Raw genomic sequence first — 16,416 nt, 5'->3', positions numbered from 1 at the left:
ACAACTTGGATCCCAATGTTCTATCAAACTTTAGGCCGATCTCCAAGTTGTCTTTTCTTTCAAAAATTTTAGAGAAGGTGGTTTATCTACAACTGCAGGAGCATCTAACAAATTATGATATCTTCGAGAAGTTTCAGTCAGGTTTTAAATCCTGCCACAGCACTGAAACGGCTCTCCTCAGGGTGTGTAACGACCTGCTTCTAGCTGCTGATTCTGGGGCCTCCACTGTTTTAATTCTTTTAGATCTCTCTGCTGCTTTCGACACAGTGGATCACAGTGTTTTATTATCCCGACTGGAGCAGTCTGTCGGTGTGAAGGGCACAGCACTCAGTTGGTTCAGTTCATATTTATGTGGCAGGAGTTTTTCTGTCCAACTAGGACAGTGCTCTTCTTCAGAGGCTCCGCTCAAATATGGTGTACCCCAGGGCTCAGTTTTAGGCCCACTTTTATTCTCACTTTATCTGCTGCCACTGGGGTCCATTTTTAGGAAATATAACGTGTCATTCCACTGCTACGCAGATGACATCCAGATCTATCTTCCCCTAAAATCTGGAGGAGCGGATGTTCTCGACAGATTGCAGAACTGCTTAGCAGACATCAAGTCTTGGATGGAGCTTAACTTCCTCTGTCTAAATGAAAACAAGACAGAGGTGTTTGTCTTTGGAAAGACTGACCTGCTGACAGGCTGCTGTAGTGCTGTTGGCCCCCTGGACCCTTCAGATGCTCCATTCATTAGAGATCTTGGGGTAAACCTTGACAGACATTTTAAATTTGACAGGCAGGTCAGTGTTGTAGTCCAGTCTAGTTTTTATCACTTGAGGCTAATTAGCAAAGTCAAGCCATATCTTCCTCCTCACGCTTTGCAACAAGTGATTCATGCTTTGATCTTTTCCAGACTGGACTACTGTAACTCTCTGTACAGTGGTATAGATCAGTCTCTGCTCCGCCGCCTCCAGCTGGTTCAAAATTCAGCGGCCCGCCTGTTAACAGGGACCAGACGGTGTGAGCATATAACACCGATATTACGCTCACTTCATTGGCTGCCTGTGTCTTTTAGAATTACTTTTAAGATTTTGCTTTTGGTTTTTAAATGTCTGAATGGTCTGGCACCTCAGTATCTTTCTGAGCTTCTGCATGTTTATCGTCCTTGTCGGGTCCTTAGGTCTGAAGATCAAATGCTTTTAGCGGTTCCCAGGACTCGGCTTGTGACTCGGGGAGACAGAGCCTTTTCAGTTGCAGGTCCTAAACTCTGGAATGCTCTCCCTTTTTCTGTGAGGTCTGCCAGAACTGTCAGTAATTTTAAGACTCTTTTAAAAACACATCTTTTTACTCAGGCTTTTAACTCCAGTGAGCATATCTAGTGGGCCAGCTTGTTCATTGTTCATTTTATTAATCTTATTCTTTTATTGTTTTATTGCTTTTATTGTTCAATTGATTTTATTGTTTTATTCCTATTGTTTCTTTATTGCATCGTATTGTTTGTGATTTTAGTTGATTTTATGTTAAGCACTTTGGTTGCCTTGGCTTTTATAAGTGCTATACAAATAATAAATTGATTGATTGATTGATTGATTGATATATATATATATATATATATATATATATATATATATATATATATATATATATATATATATATATATATATATATATATATATATATATACATATACATATACATATATATATATATATATATATATATATATATATATATATATATATATATATATATATATATATATATATATATATATATATATCTTGGCATTCTCTTGATGAGCTTCAAGAGGTAGTCACCTGAAATGTTTTTCACTTCACAGGTGTGCCCTGTCAGGTTAAATAAGTTTGATTTCTTGCTTTGTAAACGGGATTGGGACCATCATTTGTGTTGTGCAGAAGTCAGGTGGAGACACAGCTGATAGTCCTACTGAATAGACATTTAGAATTCGTATTGTGGCAAGAATAAAGCAGCTAAGTACAGAAAAATGACTGGCCATCATTACTTTAAGAAATGAAGGTCAGTCAGTCCTAAAAATTGGGAAAACTTTGAAAGTGTCCCCAAGCGCAGTCATAAAGACCATCAAGCGCTACAAAAAGAAACTGGTTCACATGCGGACCGCCCCAGGAAAGGAAGACCAAGAGTCACCTCTGCTGTGGAGGATAAGTTCATCCGAGTCACCACCCTCTGAAATGGGAGGTTGACAGCAGCTCAGATTAGAGAGCAGGTCAATGGCACACAGAGTTCTAACAGCAGACACATCTCTACTACAACTGTTCAAAGGAGACTGTGTGAATCAGGCCTTCATGGTGGAATATCTGCTAGGAAACCACTTATAAAGAAAGGCAACAAGCAGAAGAGACTTGTTCAGAGTCACCGAACCTGAACCCAATCAAGATGGTTTGGGGGGGAGCTGGACCGCAGAGTGAAGGCAAAAGGGCCAACAAGTGCTAAGCATCTCTGGGAACTCCTTCAAGACTGTTGGTAGACCATTTCAGGGGACTACCTCTTGAAGCTCATCAAGAGAATATGGAAGCGATTCTGTAGCATAAGAGAATGCCAAGAGTGTGCAAAGCAGTAATCAAAGCAAAAGGTGGCTACTTTGAAGAACCTACAATATGACAAATTTTCAATTGTTTCACACGTTTTTATTATGTATAATCCTCCACATGTGTTAATTCTAATTGATGCCTTCAGTGTTAATCTACAATTTTCATAGTCATAAAAATAAAGAAAACTCTGAGTGAGGTGTGTCCAAACTTTTGGTCTGCATGTAAATTATGTAAAAAGAAAGAAGATCTTAAAATTGGGTCTTCCTTTTGGCATATTAACATGCCAAATGGCATTATGTTGAGTCTGACGCCAAATAAAAACAGTAGGAAATTTAAAAGATCAAGGTCCCATGGATGGATTGTCCAAGCATTTTTAAGAATCTTCCAACACAGAGAATAGATTCCAGTGATCAAACTCAACTTTGCCCAAACCACCGTCCTCAGGCTAAATTATTCCCTAAATCCATTCCCTCTGGAATGCTCTTCTTCTTCGATATTCCCAGTGGCTTGGCTGTTTATCTGAGTGGAATAAGAAAACTTTTAAACAGCACTAAAAAAAGGGGAAACACATCCAGTGGATTGTGTAAAGTAGACTTTATGTAGAGAATCACAGTAATGGTGCAGTTCAAATTCAGTTTCTGTTATACAGAAATAACATTTTTTAACAGAAATAAATTCAGATGATATTTGGTGAAATTTCCATTGCAGATTTTCAGAAGGTAAAGGATGATATGCTTTAAACTAATTAGCAACAAACAGCTTTTATTTTTGCATATCATGAGGTTCTTTTAAGCAGTCTGTGTTTCTTTTTTTCCACGTGTTAACTTGACCACGTCTTGGTAACTCTCAGGTGACTCAGGTGGTCGGTCATATGCTTGTGCTGAGGAAAGTTCAGAAACTTGTTCTCCTTGATCTTGAGCCAGGCTTGGGCTCTGCGCTCTGCAGCGTGGGAGTGCTCCTGCTCCCGGGTCATGTACGGCCGGCTGATCCAGTATTCGTTCTCGGCTTCACGCTCCAGGTTCTTCAGGGTGTTGCACTTCATCTGCCACGTGATCTGCCGTGGCCGGCGATACTTTCCAATCCACTGCTTCCCTGGAATACCTTTCCGCAGCAGTGAGAGGGTGAGGAACATGATGGCAGAGTAAATCTGGAAGAATAAAGAATTCATATTTACTGTTAAAAATTTTCATCTTAAACTCTCAGTAGTGTTTTACTAATATTTTTTTAAGTCTGTTCTACATTATTAGATGACTTCTTGATGTTGTTTCCTACAGGAGTCAGTGGCATATTGGCTGCTTTTGACCCTGTTGTCTGAGCTTTTTGTCTTTTCTTATATCATACACCCACTTCCTCATAGCTGTCTTTTACAAGACCTATGTATCTTCCACTGAATCTGAAATTCCCACTGATATGCTCATTTCTGTCCAAAGTCAGTCTCTTCGCTCACGGAAATGTCAGCATTAACACTGGTTGACATATTAATTACTTTTGAGACTTTTTTTATTTGCTTCAACTTGTTGCCAAAGGTTAATCAACATGGAACAAAAGAACCAGATTCAGAGGTCATGTGCCTTCAGTGGGGCCAGAAAAGATTCTCAATCTTTACTTGGTCATAAAACAAGTCTAAGCCAGCTCAAATGCAGCATTATTAAACTTTTCTTTAAAACTTACATTGTTCTGATGAAATACTCCGTAGTGCTTTGAGCCTAACTCTGCCACATTGTTTGCTACTTCTGAGCAGATCTTAATTTGTCCAGTTTTAAGTCCATTTGCTCCCAAATCTTGGTTAATTTATATGGAGTAATATTTATGACACCACGTTGCACAGAAAACTTTCTAAGTTGAAAAGGAAAATATTAAATATCTGCTTTCAAAAAAACTTTTTTTGCTTTCAAATTTATTTATTTTTGCTTTCAAGAATTTTTCTTGAAAGGCCCATATCTCTCAGAGTAAAACCCAGAAGGAGCAGCAAAGCAGCTAAAATAAAACAGGGTTTTGTATTTATTTATGTTAGTGTAGCGACCAGCGTGTTTAATATGTCTGCAGCAGAAAAAAACGTCCAAACTCCGACTCTGTCCAGCCGGATGTTACATTTTATTACGATTTAGATTTGTATCTGAAGTATCGTTATTTTTTTTCGATAAATGTTGAAATATGAATAGAAAATAGCATTTTTTCTTGATTTTTTTTACTTTTACAAAAGCACACGAGTTCTTAAAAATAGGACACTGTGAAAATTAACATAAAAGTTAAAAATGCTTATTCTGTTAAATCCATTGAGTCTGCTTTGGTGAGCCATCCTTCTTTTGCTTATTACTGCTGTTAATCTATTACAAAACACTTGTGTAGCATAAAATATGTGCTTTAAATCTCTCTCTCCTGTTTTTTTTTCCAAACAGCTCAAAATTTTTATCAATATTTTGCTCTGGAGGTTTTACAGATCACACACATGTCTGTTGATTTAACGTAATGTCAGCAGATGAGATGACATTCTTGCAAAAACGTTTGTTTTGCAAACGCAAAAAGGTTTTTTGAAAGGAAAAAAAAACCCTAGAAGGCAAAATTAAAAAGTTTGAAGGAAAACATTTTTTAAAGCAAAAATAAAAATGTGAAAGCAAAAGAAAAATGTGAAAGCAAAAAAAAATGTTTTTGAAAGCAGATGTTTAATATTTTCATTTGCAACTTAAAAAGTTGAGTGCAACGTGGTGGTATAAATATCACTCCATGAATTTACCAATCAATATAAATTCTTACCTGGTCTGATGTGTCAAAGTTTAATTACACAAGGCAAAATAACACTAAAGAGTCAATCCTGAAGTCCAACATTGGATTTAAATTTGCTACATCTTTGACAAGATTTTTCAAAATTCTCTAAAAAACTACTTAAAGTGCCATAAACTGGATTAATTAGAAATTTATATTTTCTTAAATGTATTTGGGAAATGATCTAAATATTATCAGTTTTGCTGTGTTTGGCAGCAACACTAAAAGAAATACCAAACCCCTTATTTCAGTTGTCGTGGCCGAGTGGTTAAGGCGATGGACTAGAAATCCATTGGGGTCTCCCCGCGCAGGTTCGAATCCTGCCGACAACGCTTAAATTCTTTTCGAATTTTCCACATCGGTAAAACTAAATGTTTATTTTGTCTATGATATTATAAAGCACAATCAACTACATCTTCCCTTTTGTTTCTTTTTTTGTGAATGTATTACTCAATAATTTTTACTGTCTGCAGGCTTTTAGCAGTTAAGAAAAATAACCAATACATTATTCTTCTTTTCCCAGAATGTTTAAAACTTGCTATTTTTAAATATCGGAGTTAAGGCCATATATGCATGACTCTTAACAAACCCTTTCTAGACAAAACCACAAAATATCATTGCACATGATTTGGCTAGCAACAAAGCTTCACTGAAAGACCGCCGGTTACGCCTGCAACTACAATTGTTACAACACGAGATAGATTCAGCTGAAAGTTTGCAAAAGTTATACAAAATAAAATTAATCATAATCCATGTAATAACAAACCAAGTCTAGTTGTTTCAGATGTTTACGTTTGATGACTGCTATGACAGCAGAGTGAGTCCAAGGGCGTAGGAGACACGAGGTCGCTAAACGCTCACAAACATCATGCACCACATGTGTTTTCATAAACGTACCTTTTCTCACCCTTAGTTCCCAAATGCAAGTTTAAATTACTCAAAAAAGTATTAAACAAGACAACGGCCACGCTGCAAAAGATGGTACAAACTGTACTTCCGGATTATCTACGGGGAAGCGAAAGGCTCAAAATACTCTTCTTCTTTATCGTTGTAGTTTTAATGGCAGAAGGAGGCACCAAAAATACTCTTACAAATGCAGCCCAGGAAGAACGCAGCCTTCGAATCCGGCCATAGCTGAAATTTCTCTTCGTGCTAAAAAGTATTGCGTTGTGAAAAGCTGAATGTAAGCCACATCATGTATTTTGTGCTTTATCGTTACATTCCTTCATTATTGAATTGGGTTCTGTTTATCCGTCAAGTTAAAATGTTTTATTCCCTAGTTCGGTAGCACTTTTAGATGATCAAGATCAATTGTATGTGCACATAAACTTGTTTTGTTTGAAGCTAAAATAGTGACAATTAACCAATATTCGCTGTTCTGAGTAATCACGCCTACCTGAATATTATTTACGACATAAAACTCATTCGTAATTGATTAAGGGACGAAATTTACACCCAAAAAAAGATTTGAAAAAAGACATTGAAGTGCATTCCTCTCTTTTTGGCCTTTTTTTTTTTATAATTGACACATTGGAAAAACAGATATTTTAGAATATTTAAAGTAATTAAATAAACAAACAAAAAATACCATTACTTAGTTTCTGTTTCAAAAGAGTCCGCCTCCCACCGCGGAAGGCTGATGGGTTTTCCACAGAGGTTCTTCACGCTGAATTCTATTGCCACAGACAGAGCCATCATCCAGATCGCTCACAATGTTCTCTGCAACCACATGGACTTTGCTGGCCCTATTTTTCACCGTCCTCTTGCTGTGGGTATATCTCTCCTTTTCGGATTGTCACTTTTTGTTTGAGTTTGTGCATTCCCACTCTTCTTAAGTCGCTCTTTTTCCCGGACGCAGATATGGGGTCTGGCCGTATCGGGTTTTCAGGAAGCTGGGCATTTCAGGACCGATGCCCCTGCCGTTTGTTGGAAATGTTCTGCAAATGGGGAGGGTACATCAAACCACAATTCCTTTGACATAACCTGGCAATGAATATTTAAACATATGTTTCTATCTTTTTATTCAGGACATTTTGAGCTTCGATCGTCAGTGCCTGGACAAGTATGGAGATGTTTGGGGGTGCGTCTTTCTTTGTTGGCATTTGCTTATCACAGCTAAAGTAATAATAATAATAGTAATAGTTGTTTTTTTATTTTTTGGTTGTTGTTGTTACTATAACAAGCTCATACGGGGAATTTAATTTCTCTTGCCTATATTTCTTTCAGAGTTTTCGAGGGAAGGCAACCAATGTTGATGGTTGCAAATCCCGAGCTTGTCAAAGCTGTTATGGTGAAGGAGTGTTACAGTGCGTTTACAAACCGCAGGGTAAGTCATTCAGGATCCTCATGTAAAATTAAGTGTTCTGTATGTAAAGGTAAAGGTATTTACGATAGTAAAACAAATGTTAAAGAATACATTTGCTTACATATGGAAATTCATATTACTGAAAACAATAAGCTGATTTCATGTTTTACGGAAAGGGCCATACTTTTGAAAGAAAACATTGTAAAAAAAAAATCACTGCTATTTTAAAGAAATAGATTAACCCACTATATCTAGCTGAATGTAAAGATTTTGATATAAAGGCTTCTGCAGATTTAAAGGCACCGCAGTAAAGCATTGAAACTGTAAATAATAATTTCCTCCTATTTATTGCTATAAATTCACTCCACTATATCTATTGCATAAGCACTGACTGAGCAGGTGGGAAAAGCTTTTTTTACAAGTTATCTTATCAAAGGCTTGCAAGAACTAACTCAGAATTTAATTCTTGCAAAGCTTTGACTCATTTGATTATTTATTAGGATATAGAAATAAAAGTTAGAAAAGACTAAAAACTAAACAGCAAATTTAAGAGGGCTAAGCTGCAAAAACAAAAATTCCTGATCTAGCTCTGGCCTCTTTTGGCCGGTTCTGCTGTGAATGTTGGACTACTTCCAGTAGAAGACAAATACAGGAAACTGATGGTCAATGGTCAAAATGGTTACAGCTTCAGTTCCAGGGAAAGTTCATGTGTTGTATTTCATTGTACTGAACAGATACTGAAATGTTTTTTGAAACTTTTCTTTTAGCAAAACAAAAAAAAGGAAAAGTGCAGAACTTTTGGTTTATCAAGCCTTTGTGTGCTTTTCCTGCATTGAATACATAGTTGCTGCTTAAAAATAAATAAAGCAAAAGACTGATGGTAAACAGACAGAGAGGCCAAAGCAACAGACAGTGACTAAGAACAGACACTTTTAAAGAAAGTGAGATGTTTCCTGGGTTATTATTGTCTAAGCAGGGAAGAGCTATGAGAGAGCTTTGTAACTATGCTGCATTGCAGACCAAAACAGTCAAAAAGCACAGATAAAGCAGATCTGTTTCATTTCAGATTGGAGACGTTCCTTCCTGAATGAGAGGGTGCAGCTGCAGTATTACAGATTTTTTGTAGGAGATCAGGTTGTTGAGGTGGAAGGAACTTCAACGGTGTCATGTATCAGTTTATTTCAAGATATGCCTTACTGGTTGGAATGGGTCCAAAGACTGTGTCAGACTCCCTAACTTGTGTTAAAAGAAATCAATAATAGAAAACAACTTCAATATATGGTAGACAATAAAATAACCAAGATGTGTATATAGTCACCACATTGGATACACTCCATCTGCTGTTGAATCCTCTGCTTAGAACTTTTTTCCAGAAGATGGACCATTAGCTGATGGTGTTGCAGTTGTTAAAGATGAAAAGTGGAAAAGGATCCGCAGCTCATTGACTCCATGCTTTACCAGTGGAAGACTGAAACAGGTTACTGTTTTCTGATGTTTGCTGTTGATCTAGCAAATGTATGCATTTTTACTATCAATCTAATTAATTTGTTGAAAGGTTTCTTACAAATTTTTATCAAAGAATTTTTCCATGTAAATCAGAATCAGAACTACTTTATTGATCCCACACGTGGGAAATTTGTGCGTTACCATAGCAGCTTGTAATCATAAAAAGAAAAAAGAATACAATAAGAAAAAAGTAAATGTAAACAAATAAGGGGGTATAATAATAATTTAAAAACAATTTACAACAGTGTAGGCAAAAATGTGCAAGAATGTGTAAATGTTATCTGCTCCCCTGTGAGTTGTTGTAAAGTGTTATTGTGTTGGGTGTGAAGGATTTCCGGTATCGGACAGTTTATGAGCGGAGCTGTCTGAGCCTCTTAGAGAAGGAGCTCCGCTGTTTGTCCAGGACAGGGTGGAGAGAAAAAAATAGCAAATATATATATAAAAAATATATATACAAATTTCAATATGAACCAGAAATAAAAAGTTATTGAAAAATGTATCTTTTATTTTTTATCAAATCTATTTTTAAGATTTATAAAAATCCATTTGGTCGTATATTCAGTGGATGGATATAGTTTTAATGCATTTTTTAGTACCTTGAGAATCATAGATGAGTCTTAAATTCTTAAGAATTATTAGACTTTTAAGATTCTTTTTTACTAACTATAATAAGAAAATCAACTATGTTTTTTTCAAATTATTTTTTATGCAAACCAAAATCATGTGTCATGACATTAACAAAAATGAATCAGGAGAATAAGTCATTTGATTAAGCATTAGTATATCTTGTTATTCTCTAGGGACTTATTTTGAAAGTTAATGATAATTATAAAATATTAAAAGCCCATCACTTTTCTTATCATTCTTTAACAATACTTGTTTTTTCTTCTGTCTAGGTTTATCCCCTTGTTGCACGCTACGCAGAGAACCTTGTTAAAAAACTTGGACGAATGAATTCGGACGAACCCATTGATGTCAGACAGTAAGTTGTTTATCTTTAAAATACCCACATTTGTCTCCTCGTCTTGTTCAGATCATGGAAATAGGTACTTGTTTAAAATAAATCTGTCTGCTGTTTTTCTGGCTTTATTGTTTGGATATTTGTCAAACTTAAGTGATTCTAGTCTTTGAAGCAATTTTACTATTGCACAATGATAATCAAAAATACACACTTTGGTGGGTTTTAAAATTATGATTTTAGTATTTAAGGGGCCAAAACCCGCTATTTCTGTATTTTCCTGTGAAGGAGTCCTCTGGCAGCCTCGTGACCCCGACAGGGAAAAACAGATTAGAAGATGAATGAATGAATGAATGAATGAATGAATGAATGAATGAATGAATGAATGAATGAATGAATGAATGAATGAATGTTGCTAGGTCAGTTAATTAGGTTGTAACTTACTCTCTGTTCCCCCCCAAATAAAGACAACCCAACTTCACAAATAAGTTGTAGGTCAAAACACAAATCGAGACCCAAAGGGGTCTTGATTCCTAAACCCCTTTGGTGATATTCAATGTCCATAACAGCTAACTCTAATGGGAGTGATATTTTCTATTGCTCATTAATTTGTTTTGAGATTATGCATGTGAGAGAGCTTTAAACTCTCAGCTCCAGGACAGCTTTACTGGTTGTCTTCCAACAACTGTCAGTGGTTTGTCCCTCCAGTAAGGAAGCCGAAAACGGCATGCCCTTCCTTTTTTGTGTGTGACCGTTTTCTTATGATAATAAGATCCACTATCTTGCTATCACAAGATAATGGAGAATATACTCTAGCGTCGCTCTCTCTCTATCCTTCGTTGAGACGCAGAGACTTTACCTGTTTTCAAGTTCTTTATTTTGTGGTTTACAACAAAGACAGCAGAAAAAAACACTCCCTAAAAGTTTTTTTTTTGTCTTTTTCTCTCTCCATATTACTGGATCTACGCTCCTCAGACTTCTAATGTTGTCTGATGTAGCAGCCCCCTCCATTTATTTCTGTAAAATCCCTGACAACAGGTTAAATGACAAAACCCAGGGCAGACAAACGTCTCTGCCTGTCGAACACCAGAAAAACTCGTCATTTTATAATTGATTAATTTAATTGTGTTTGAAATTTCCTCTGACAAACTTCTTTGTTTTGCTGCAGATTATAGAAAAATGATGAAAGTATTTTGTATCGGACTGAGTTGGGCTGTTTGGGCCCCCCTAATGTCCGGAGTTCAGTGAACGCATCACACAGAGACGCTCGTCAGCCCTGGGTTCTGTCATTCAATCTGTTGTTGGGGGTTTTAGGGAAATATATTTTAAAAAATAGACTAAAAAAGCAACTTTTGGGGAGTCTTTTCTTTTGCTGTCTTTGTTGTTAAGCCCAAATAAATCTGTTTCTCAGTGAGAGAATGGGAGAGCGTGGTGCTACAATATATTCTTCATTATGTCCTTATCACGAGAAAACACATTTAATTTTCCTGTGATAACAAGATAATGGATCTCGTTATTATGGAAAAAAGGTAAAAAAACAGTAGGACAACAGATGCAACAAGATGCACACCTTTCAGTAAGTTAACCCTTATTTATCAGCCCACATGTATATGATGTATATTTAAAAAAATCATTGTTGAAGTTTACTTGAGAAATGAATTTCTATAAATGAGTTGTTCTGCTTTGTCTACAACCAAACTGATAAGTCATAGTTAATCAAGCTAATCAAAACATCCCTTGTGATTGTTTGTTCACCGCTGTAGATTGGGCCGATTTATTGCACATTTAAGGTGAACAGCTGCCGCCGGGTCAATACAATATCATTTACTGCATTCCCAGGATCACGTTCCTTGCAGAAAAACAATGAACACATTTTATTATATATGATAACACAACAGTACAGAAGTTCTGAGTAAATATGGGATAACTTATATACAAATTTATTCTAACACTGATATAATAGTTTTTCTTTTTTTTTCTAGATTTGTGGCACCATACAGCATGGATGTTGTGGCCAGCACATCTTTCAGTGTGGATACAGACTGTATAAATAACCCCGATGACCCTGTTAATGTTCAAGCCCAGAAAGCGACAAACTTCAATTTTTGGCCAGTTATTTTACAAAGTAAAAAACAACATTTTTGAAGTGATTTTTGAACATTTAATGTAAACATCCTCAAAGTTTTGCTTAATATTGTGTGGTCTATTTCAGCAATGATTCCTTTTGGTGATCTCCTGCTGAAGCTCCTCAAATTTGAAACTCTCCCCAGATCTAATGTGGATTTTTTTTATGATCTCATCAAGAGACTGAGAGACCAACATAAAGCAGGGAAACTGGTAAGAATTCAACTAAGAGGTGCAAAAATTGTATTGTACAGTTGTACAGTTGAGGTTGGATATTTGAAGTATGTCAGTTGGTTTACTGCCACTGAAACCTCCGCAGTAAACCTGTTGCTGTTAGACTCCAACAGGATAGTGTTTTTATTTAGAATACTTTAAACTATCTACCATTTTTTCTGAACTATTGGGCAGACTGGATTTTAAGATGAGCCATCAACGAAAGATATATTTACAAACTTTTGCCATACAGTGGGGGAAAAAAAACTTAGTCTGCCACCAATGGTTAAAGGCCTCCCTCTTAAAAAATTAGAGAGGCCTGTAATTTTCATCATAGGTATACCAATGCACACAGCTGTGCATAGGTATACCTATGCACATACCTGTGCACAAACTATGTCCTTGAAAAAGACACAGGTTGTTTATGTTGCATAAAGCGGCAATTTCCTGATTAAAAAAACACTAGGAGCGCTTTTTCAAGAGTTTAAAAGATGATCAGAGTGCGACTTTAAGGCTTTTATTTGCGTCTTTTAGTGTGGAAAATACAGTACCAGTTTTTTTAAATTTAATGTGAGTAGTTTAAATTACATGGTTATTTACAGATGCTTGTATCCAAAGTGCCTCACATTGACAGTTTCTTACAATATGGGGCAAGGCGGGATTGCATTTCTTTCCTATAAGAAAATATTGACTGTCAAGCTTGGGATCTAAATCCTTGACAAAATCTTTGGCTAATAAAAGCTGGTCAAACTGTATAGATGGTATTTTTCACCAACAGAATACCATTATTTGGCTCTGTGTAGGAAGTTGTAAAGCTATCTTTTGATCTTATAACTTTGCCTGTAGATTTTAATTCATGGTAATTATTGCAAACAGAGATTCTCTTTAATTTACGAGTTTCTTCTTTTCTTTTTATTAACCCAGGGCTGCTCAACTCTGATCCTTGAGATCTGCCGCCATGCCTGTTTGCGAAGCCCTCCCTGCTTGATAGCTGACTCTGGTGTCTCTTCATCTGACGGAAAAAACTAATCTGATCTGGAAAACAGGCAGGGTGTTAAATCTTGAGGCCCAGGGCTGGGCAGCCCGGAACTGTACCATTTCAGCCTTTGTCTAGAAAACTGCATCTTGTAAAAATATATCAGCTGACTTTGTGCCTTTCTGTGATCTTCACAAACACACATTTCCAGATGGTTAAAGAACTGCATATCCATGTTTTATCTGCTAATACAGACTCGACCAGACTTTCTGCAGGTGCTGATTGATAGCGAGATACCTCAAGAACATGTAAAGAATGAACAACCAAGTAAAGGTATGTTTTATTCCACAACATTTCTTCTTCAGTTAGCATCTTAACCCACACCCTGCTCTAGTTGATGTCAGTTAAGAAAATTCCCAATTTTACAAGGTAATAATGTTCCATGTGGTACTTTCTCAGTTTTCTTTCATAAACAGGAGAAGGTACATGTTTAAACAAATAGTTATTAGGCTTATGCTCATAGAATATAGGGTTTAACTGGAAGACCCCAACACACAATTACCTAGAACAACTAAAAAACAAAATCGTTTATTATAACTATCAATTAAAAGAGCAGCTGGTACAGAAATAAGATGATTCAAACAGCAGGTACCATCAGAAAGTGCTTTAAAAATAAAGGCAATAGGGTTAGGAGGACCTTTTTCTTTTTTGTTCATGAAAGGTTACTACACACGTATACATTTGATGATGACTTTTACTCGTTCTGCCAGCTATAAGGATATATATATGCATGTAGTGTAGGATGCAGCTGACAGAATAAACATGTGACCTACTGAAGCTGTGTATATGTTAGCAGAGAGCTGTCATAGATGTAAAGGCAAGATTTTGAGTGGACCCAGAGGTCAATCAAGCCGACTTCTTATTATTGACACTGTTCAGTTGAGATGGTGTGCTTGTAAATGACTGAAATTTGAAAAATTAAATATTGAAAAAATGTACATTTGGCAAACACCTTCTTGTTCTTGATTTCAGGTTTGACTGAACATGAGGTCCTTTCCCAGGCCTTTGGCTTTGTATTAGCTGGCTATGAGACAATGTCCAACACTCTGTGTTTCATCCTCTACAATCTTGCCACAAATCCTGATGCAATGTGCACTTTGCAAAAAGAAATTGACAGCAATCTACAAAATGATGTACTATGATTCTACCAATGTCATTAACAATGTTCTATCCAAAAACTACAAAACCTCATCTTTTACTTGGGTAATTTCTTCCACATTTTAGGGATCATTTTCTTACGAAGAGCTGAGTGGTCTGGAGTATCTCGACCAGGTTCTTTGTGAGTCGATGCGTTTTTTTTCACCCACACCTCGACTTGACCGGGAGTGCAAAAAGACCATAGAGATCCATGGCGTCACCATCCCCAAAGGAACCTTGGTTGCGATTCCTGTGTCTCTCTTACATATGGACCCACGCTTCTGGAGCTCACCTGAGATTTTCCGGCCAGAGAGGTAACCTCAAAGAGAAGATATTGTAATTTTACAGAGAGGTAACCTCAAAGAGAAGATATTGTAATTTTACTTACATCTAATGTGAAAGAGTATAAATGTGTAGAATAACACAATCGTTTTGTTAAAAATCTATGTATTTTAAGAAAAGCCAAAGTTTCAACTTATTGTTTTTACAAGTGCTTAAGAAAACGGGTTAGAATGAGCTTTTCCTAGTAATCTGCCTTTCTGTTCTCTTAAAAAGAGAAGTAGTTGGTTAAGGAAAATTATTATGTCCCTTATGATAGAGCAGAGGTGTGAAAACCTGTAGAAATACACTAGTTGTCCTCAAAATCGTGTGGTCTGTGCAGATTCAGTAAGGAGAATGCATCAGAGCTGAACCCATATGCTTACATGCCCTTTGGCTTGGGGCCTCGTAACTGTGTTGGGATGCGCTTCGCAGTTCTCGTCATGAAGATGGTTATTGTGCGACTCTTGCAGAGTTACTCTCTGGAAACGTGCAAAGACACCTTGGTAAGACACTAACCTGATGGATGTCTATCAGTAATGATTATGCTGCTGATTTGTTTATCTTTTTAATTTTACAGATTCCCATGCAGTATGATTGGCAGTTTCAACCCATCAAACCAATCAAACTTAAGTTTGTTCCAAGAAAACAGTGATTCCAGAAGAACCAACCAATGCCTGCATCTACTTCTCTGCCAAATGGTGGTATTAATTGAACTTCGGTAAATTTTAATTATGCATGTGATTTTGCTTTGTTTTTTCAAACTCAGATGTATTTGACTCATCTTAAATCTTTTTTTTTTTGGTATTTGAATAGTTTATTGGGTGATGATTTTAAAGTTCGAGAAGCATAAAGATGTTTGCAAATTTTCTGTTAACTAATAAATAGACATAATTGTTCATACCTACATGTTTCATTCGCTTTTGTTAAGTGTTGGATTTTTACACAAACTAACAGTTGATTTCATTGATACAACTAACAAAAACATTTTGAAAATCAAGGACAGTCTAGTAGTTTTTGTAAATGGTTATGATAATCAGAACTTACAGTAGGTTATGTGTGTATGGGACTATTACAACATCAATGAAGTAGCCTACAACACATTTCATGGTGGAGTGGAAAGTATTGTCAGGATCCTGCTCTCCTACCACTCCTATTGGGGGATGATCTTCACATCTGCCATCTATCAGCTCATCAGCCTGCAGCCTTTATGTCACCCTTCAGCCGACATCAGTCCGTCTACCTGCGGTATAGAGTACCGCCAAGCCTTATGCCAAGTGCCAATTTCTACCTGAACACTTATCAACTCTGTGTTTTGCCCCTTCAGGAATTGCAACCAGCTTCATCTCCACCATTGTCCACCAATTGTCATTCATTGGGACACCAAGCAAGGCTCCACTCTTTAATCTTCATAACTTCCACCAGACCAGCAGCTCATCCATTTCATCATCCATCCAAGCCACGTGCCTTTCAAGCCAAGACCCTCTACCGCCACTGGAACTA

The 16,416-nt window shown here is 36.7% G+C and overlaps 2 protein-coding genes and 1 non-coding gene across 4 annotated transcripts; 2 read left to right on the top strand and 1 right to left on the bottom strand.

The window, feature by feature from the left end:
- Positions 1 to 3,130: 3,130 nt before the first annotated feature.
- Positions 3,131 to 6,415, bottom strand: mrpl57 (mitochondrial ribosomal protein L57). Its single transcript, XM_004077039.2, has 2 exons — positions 6,214 to 6,415; positions 3,131 to 3,700 (listed from the first exon to the last, which is right to left on the bottom strand). Exon 2 carries the CDS (start codon positions 3,683 to 3,685, stop codon positions 3,374 to 3,376), a length of 312 nt encoding a protein of 103 aa, XP_004077087.1. The 5' UTR covers positions 3,686 to 3,700; positions 6,214 to 6,415; the 3' UTR covers positions 3,131 to 3,373.
- trnas-aga lies at positions 5,567 to 5,648 on the top strand. The gene has a single exon. It is a non-coding gene; the product is annotated as a tRNA-Ser (tRNA).
- On the top strand, positions 6,387 to 15,820 carry LOC101158047 (cytochrome P450 3A40). Of its 2 annotated transcripts, none has more exons than XM_011484277.2 (14): positions 6,387 to 6,499; positions 6,930 to 7,084; positions 7,175 to 7,268; positions 7,344 to 7,396; positions 7,543 to 7,642; positions 8,982 to 9,098; positions 10,024 to 10,109; positions 12,068 to 12,210; positions 12,298 to 12,422; positions 13,653 to 13,731; positions 14,431 to 14,591; positions 14,683 to 14,909; positions 15,257 to 15,419; positions 15,494 to 15,820. In XM_011484277.2, exons 2-14 carry the CDS (start codon positions 7,029 to 7,031, stop codon positions 15,566 to 15,568), a joined length of 1,479 nt encoding a protein of 492 aa, XP_011482579.1. In that variant the 5' UTR covers positions 6,387 to 6,499; positions 6,930 to 7,028; the 3' UTR covers positions 15,569 to 15,820. The 2 variants fall into 2 exon arrangements, with proteins under 2 accessions (XP_011482579.1, XP_011482580.1); XM_011484278.1 differs by having other exon boundaries at positions 6,389 to 6,499; positions 7,002 to 7,084.
- The last annotated feature ends 596 nt before the right edge of the window (positions 15,821 to 16,416 follow it).

This window comes from Oryzias latipes, chromosome 15 (assembly GCF_002234675.1).
Source record: "Oryzias latipes chromosome 15, ASM223467v1".
NCBI lineage: Eukaryota > Metazoa > Chordata > Actinopteri > Beloniformes > Adrianichthyidae > Oryzias > Oryzias latipes.
The sequence above is the reverse complement of the archived record's forward strand: the minus strand, read 5'-3'. Positions and strand labels throughout refer to the sequence as shown.

Excerpts from the sequence above, each read along its gene's own strand:
- mrpl57 (XM_004077039.2), bottom strand. The coding sequence starts at position 3,685 with ATGTTCCTCACCCTCTCACTGCTGCGGAAAGGTATTCCAGGGAAGCAG.
- LOC101158047 (XM_011484277.2), top strand. The coding sequence starts at position 7,029 with ATGTTCTCTGCAACCACATGGACTTTGCTGGCCCTATTTTTCACCGTC. Across the intron at positions 7,269-7,343 it reads ATGTTCTGCAAATGGGGAGG|GACATTTTGAGCTTCGATCG; the intron begins GTACATCAAACC and ends CTTTTTATTCAG. Across the intron at positions 12,423-13,652 it reads AACATAAAGCAGGGAAACTG|ACTCGACCAGACTTTCTGCA; the intron begins GTAAGAATTCAA and ends CTGCTAATACAG.